The 5,358-nt window shown below is 38.7% G+C and overlaps 1 protein-coding gene across 1 annotated transcript; it reads left to right on the forward strand.

Annotated features, from left to right (window-relative positions):
• The first annotated feature begins 608 nt into the window (after positions 1–608).
• Positions 609–4,707, forward strand: gpr17 (G protein-coupled receptor 17). Its single transcript, XM_051923588.1, has one exon. It carries the CDS (start codon positions 677–679, stop codon positions 1,727–1,729), a length of 1,053 nt encoding a protein of 350 aa, XP_051779548.1. The 5' UTR covers positions 609–676; the 3' UTR covers positions 1,730–4,707.
• Positions 4,708–5,358: the final 651 nt, after the last annotated feature.

Raw genomic sequence — 5,358 nt, forward strand, 5'->3', positions numbered from 1 at the left:
TGCAATGTCAGGTCATTCTGATATCATGACCTATCATTTTTTTCCCTTTCTAAGGATGTCATTCACATGATTTGAAGCCTAAAAGTGATGAGTAATTTTCAGTCCTTCACTTTTTTCTCTTCCGTCTCCTTCTAAGAGGGTATGATGAATGCACACAGCTGTAAATGCAAACAAGCTATAGGCAGAAGGACAACTGCTGATTCCTTTGTCATTTTCATCTTACTGCAAATAAGGAGCCATTAAAAACAGTGAATGCAGCAATTTAAGACTAAAGTAAGCAATTAATGGTGGTAAATGTTAACAACTAAAATGAAGCAGAAAAATGTTGCATGAGCAATAATGCCTCAACAGCAATAACTGACTTCATTAACCTATTGGGTTGGAAGAAAATCTGTAGCCATTGCGGCCCTCCAGGACCAATGCTGATCACCACTGCTGTAGTGGATACACACTGCAGTGCATTCACCCAACTGCAGTATACCTAGAACATTCTAGAGCTCTGTTGGAGTAGTAAGCAATTGATCTGGTTATTACTAGCTTACTAACTACGTCTCACTAGCATTTAGATGACCACTCAACTTGTGGTGTGGGACTGCTGGGTGTGCCTTCTAAGGCTGGTGGGATGGATGGATATATTGTATAGAAAGCTTTAGGTTTGATTCCTGTGTATACAACCATGATTTGTTTTCTTCTGTCCATTTCAGGTCTACTGACAATAGCTCATTCCTCATCCATGGATTCAACATACTTCAATCAAACCTTTGGGAACTGCAGCAGTGAAAGCTCCCTTGAAAACGTTTTGTTTGCTGCTTTTTACCTGGTCATATTCTTGTTGGCTCTTGTAGGGAATGGACTTGCTCTGTGGGTCTTCTCTGGGCAACGTGGGCCTTCCTCTCCAGCCAACATTTTTCTGGTACATTTGGCTGTGGCAGATCTATCTTATGTGGCAATCCTGCCACTGAGAGCTGTGTATCACTTGCTAGGGGGACACTGGCCCTTTGGGGAAATCCCATGTCGGATATCAGGCTTCCTTTTCTATGTTAATATGTACGCTAGCCTTTATTTCCTGGCTTGTGTGGCAGGTGACCGCTACTTGGCTGTTGTGCATGCTGTGCGCTCCCTGAAAATTCGCCGTTCCCGATATGCTCATTTTGTTAGTGCAGGACTGTGGATCCTCGTGACTGTGTCTATGGCACCCCTGCTGGTATCTGGACAAACTGCACAAGTGGACAACATCACAGTCTGTTTGCAGCTGTACCGGGAAAAGGCTTCCAAGAGCGCTCTGATCTCCCTTGCTTTGGCCTTCACTCCTCCCTTCCTTGTCACACTCACCAGTTATCTCCTGATTGCCCAGAGTCTTAGACAAGGCGTGAGACTTGAGCCTGGTCTCAAATCCAAGGCTCTACGCACCATCAGCTTGGTGCTTCTCATATACCTTGTATGCTTTCTTCCTTATCACATTAGCCGGGCCACCTTCATTCTCACACATGGTGAGCCCACAGCTCCCTGCCCACTCAGAAGGACTTTGCTCTTGGGCAATCGTGTGACCTCTTTCCTCACTTGTCTCAATGGCACTCTTGATCCCTTGGTGTATATTTTTGGTGCTGAGAAGTTTCGTGATGGGCTTCAAAGGCTGCTGTGTAGAGGAAAGGCTGAACCATCAGTTGTCACCAGTGGAGAAGGAAAAGTAACACATGAGAGCTCCATTAGTGCCAAGTCTGAACTTTGAACTGAATTTGGTGGAGGTATTGTTTTTCAACTTATGCAAAGTTTATACTAGAAGAATCTACAAGTGCCTGATTATCTAATAGTGGCCAGTGGGTAGATGCCAAGTCACCCTGACAAAAAAATCCTATGCTGCAAAAAGCATGATGTGATGGTAAAAACCATCCATAATTCAAGACTGTAAAATGTGCTTACATATTAATTAATTACTTAAAGTACTAATTTATTTTTTCTGTTCAAGTGAATTGTAACACGTATCCTAGCATGTTCAGATCCTGCTCATTTCATTTGGGCTTACAGAGAGACAGCACTTAAAATGTCAGCAATGGTTGTGTAGGCCATGATATGTCCTGTCACAGAAGGCTGATAGTTTACAGAAATTCAAAGAACTTATTTAAATATATATTTATATATTCAATACACAATATATCAATCTATTTTTATATCTGCCTGTCCACTTCTGGGTTGTGTGGGACCAGAGCTTATACTGACTTCTTTTGAGCATAAGGTAGGAACTAACCTTGTGTTGGATGATACATCAGTACAGTTTCTCACATATTCATATAAACAACAGAAATAACAACAATCATTTTCTACTATCTGTATCTGCTTTGACTATTACAAGCACATGAAGATTATTATTTCTGCCCTGGGGCCTCATTTATAACACATTGAGTGGATGCTAAAGTAATAATATGTGTGTCACGTATACTAAAAAAAAAATCAGATTTATAAAACTTGGCGTGTGCACATTTCTACTCAATTTACCTCATATAAATCACCCTCAACTTGTAAATGGCTGTACGTGAACATGCCTTGAACATCACCCTGAAACATTTATATATGGAACATGCTAATCAACCTTATATGCAAGTACGATGCTGCAGAACCTCACTGGCTGGTAGAGCAGCCTCCCACTTGATGCATCATCACACCGCCACCTGCATTCAAGACTATCTGGCTGTGCACTGCAACTGAGATCATTAGTGCCATTATAGCGCCTCTCCTGTGCTTTCTGGGAGCTAGGGAAAGGCATAAGGCACCAGCATCTGAGCATTCAGTCGCTATTACCTGACACAGTAATTACATGATTGCTGTTATAATGAATAGTATAGAGGCCATATAAAATAGTGAGCTTTCATTCAATTACCTTACCAATAAGCCAACTACCATGTACAGCACCATCATGTCTGTCAAAGCTGTCAGATAAATGAATCATGGGTTGACCTAAGCCACCGGGCCACGATGTTGTGTCAGTCTCATCTTAACATCACAGTTGACATGTTTGTTAATGGAATATCACTGCTCACAGTTAATAAAAGCAGCTTCATTCTTGGAAGATTGCCTTTATGCATTATGAGTGCAGAACGATTAAGAGAACTGGACAGTGTTGGCAAAAACGCGTTATGTTTTATGCATGTGTATGCAAACTATACAAAAACTGGCCAGTTGATAAATGGCTTCCAGCACAGCAGGCATGATGCAGTGGAGCTTGGCTAAGATATTCCTGACCCGCCTGCCTGTTACCTGATACTGTAAGTGACAATAGGTAGCTGAAACATACTGACAAATAAAACCAAAAAAGTTCTTCAGTGCAAAGATGCAGCGATGGCCCTCTTAAAAATTAATTAAAATATAGTCTGAACATATTTATCACTTTTGAGGTGTAATATGTCGGTCACGTCAACACACTTTATGCATGTGAGTCGTTAATTACCTTGTTTGGCCGCATCTCCCTACTTAACCCAGTTTCTCCGAGATGTTGTGCATATATGGGTCAGAGTTGCTGTAAATATGCACACACTCCCTCGTTAAGCTTTCTTTTATAAATCCAGACATTTGTGTGGGAAGTTACATACACACATTTCTGGCCTATTTTTGTGCATCCGTAAGCTTAATAAATGAGACCCTTTGTCATTGTATGTTCTCCTCATATCCATGTAAGATTTCTCGCACACTCCCAGAGACTCTCAAATTACTCGGATTGGTGCCTTTTGAATTGAACTGGTGTGTGTGTATCTACCTAGTGACAGACTAGAGTCTTGTTAAGGGTCCATTACTGCCTTTCACCTTGTACAGCAGGGGATGGCTGCCTTTAGCTCCTTGTGACCCTATAATGGAAAAAGTAGGTCCAGAAAATGGATGGATGGGTAGATTATTAATGAATCCAAAATAAATATTTGTTTTTATGGTTTATAACATGTTTTCAGTATTATTATCTAATGAATTTCTTACATATTTTACATGTTTTAGATAACGTTAAGGATGAAAGTCTTAATACACACAATGGAGAATCAACCTACTCTGCTAACACAACCCAAGCATTCAAAAGTCAGCAAAGGATGAGTGTAAATAAGCAAGATCCTCAGTCAGGAGGTCAAATTAGCTAACATTTAAATACCTGACAGAAATTAAAACCAGTGACCAATGTGGAAATTAAGAAATATAGACAATCTGGATTATACAATCAAAACCCTGAAGAGAAGCAAGTTGCAAACTCCAAAAAGAGTATTAGCTGACATTGGGTATTTTAAATAATATATGTAATGGTGACTTGCTTTGCACCAACTGTGAATACTTCATAAATTTTTTACCTTATCTGAAAATGTACTACCAAAATTGAAGGAACCTATAAAATGAAGAATTCGGCTTAGCACCGACTGATGCTCTCTAGTGCACTACAATGTTCAATTCCCTCTCTGTGAAGCTTTGACTTTACATGTTTTACAGGTTTTTATAATTCTTGCATTAATATACCTGACATGCGTTATTCATGCATACTTATCTAGATTTTGCTAGGAATGCATTTTTTTATACATTTTTATGTTTGATATTTGTACATATGCATTTCTTGCTTGGTTTAAATATATTGTTGTCATTATGCCTTGTGAACATTACAGTACTTTCAAAGACCGTGTCTTTTAGAAGAGGCCCAGCTGGTCTGGTTGAAAAAACTAACATTCTCTCCCAGTGTTTTTTTTTTTTAAACGAGTGCTTACATAAATAAAATATAAAAACTATTGTATATTTTATTGTTCTTTTTTGAACTTTGTCACTGTTATCATATTTAAAACATTTAAACATTTAAGCTAACTTGCTTGAAAATTACTTTGTAATGAAATTGTATTAATAAAATAAGCTACAGTATATAAAATAAAGCTTGACAATGACCATATTTTGATTGTTTCATTTGTGCGCTGTACTCTTTTTAAGACTGCTTTAATCTATCAATACATATTTTTCATATGTTCACTGCTGTCTATTACCATACTTTTTTTTCTCCAGTTTCTTCAGCACATTTCCAGAAACATTTTTAACATTCTCATTGCTGTGAGTACATTTCTGAAAACAGTTCATGCAATACAGCATAATGGTATGGTTAAGCTGCAAAAGGGTATGACTCACCCAAAATATTTACAGTTTTTTCTCAGTTGCTTTGCCTGTTTGTTCAAGCCAGTGGCACATGTGGTTGGTTCTAAAAGCCATATGAGTAGATCATCAACCACTTCGGCACAACAGTCAAACATTTCACATTACATGCACACCAATCGCATTCACTAATGACCCTTTTGTAAAACACTAGACACAAGTCATAAGTAGACAAAAAAAAGTAGTTGAAAGTGATACAATAAA

This window comes from Erpetoichthys calabaricus, chromosome 2, assembly GCF_900747795.2.
Source record: "Erpetoichthys calabaricus chromosome 2, fErpCal1.3, whole genome shotgun sequence".
Classification (NCBI taxonomy): domain Eukaryota; kingdom Metazoa; phylum Chordata; class Cladistia; order Polypteriformes; family Polypteridae; genus Erpetoichthys; species Erpetoichthys calabaricus.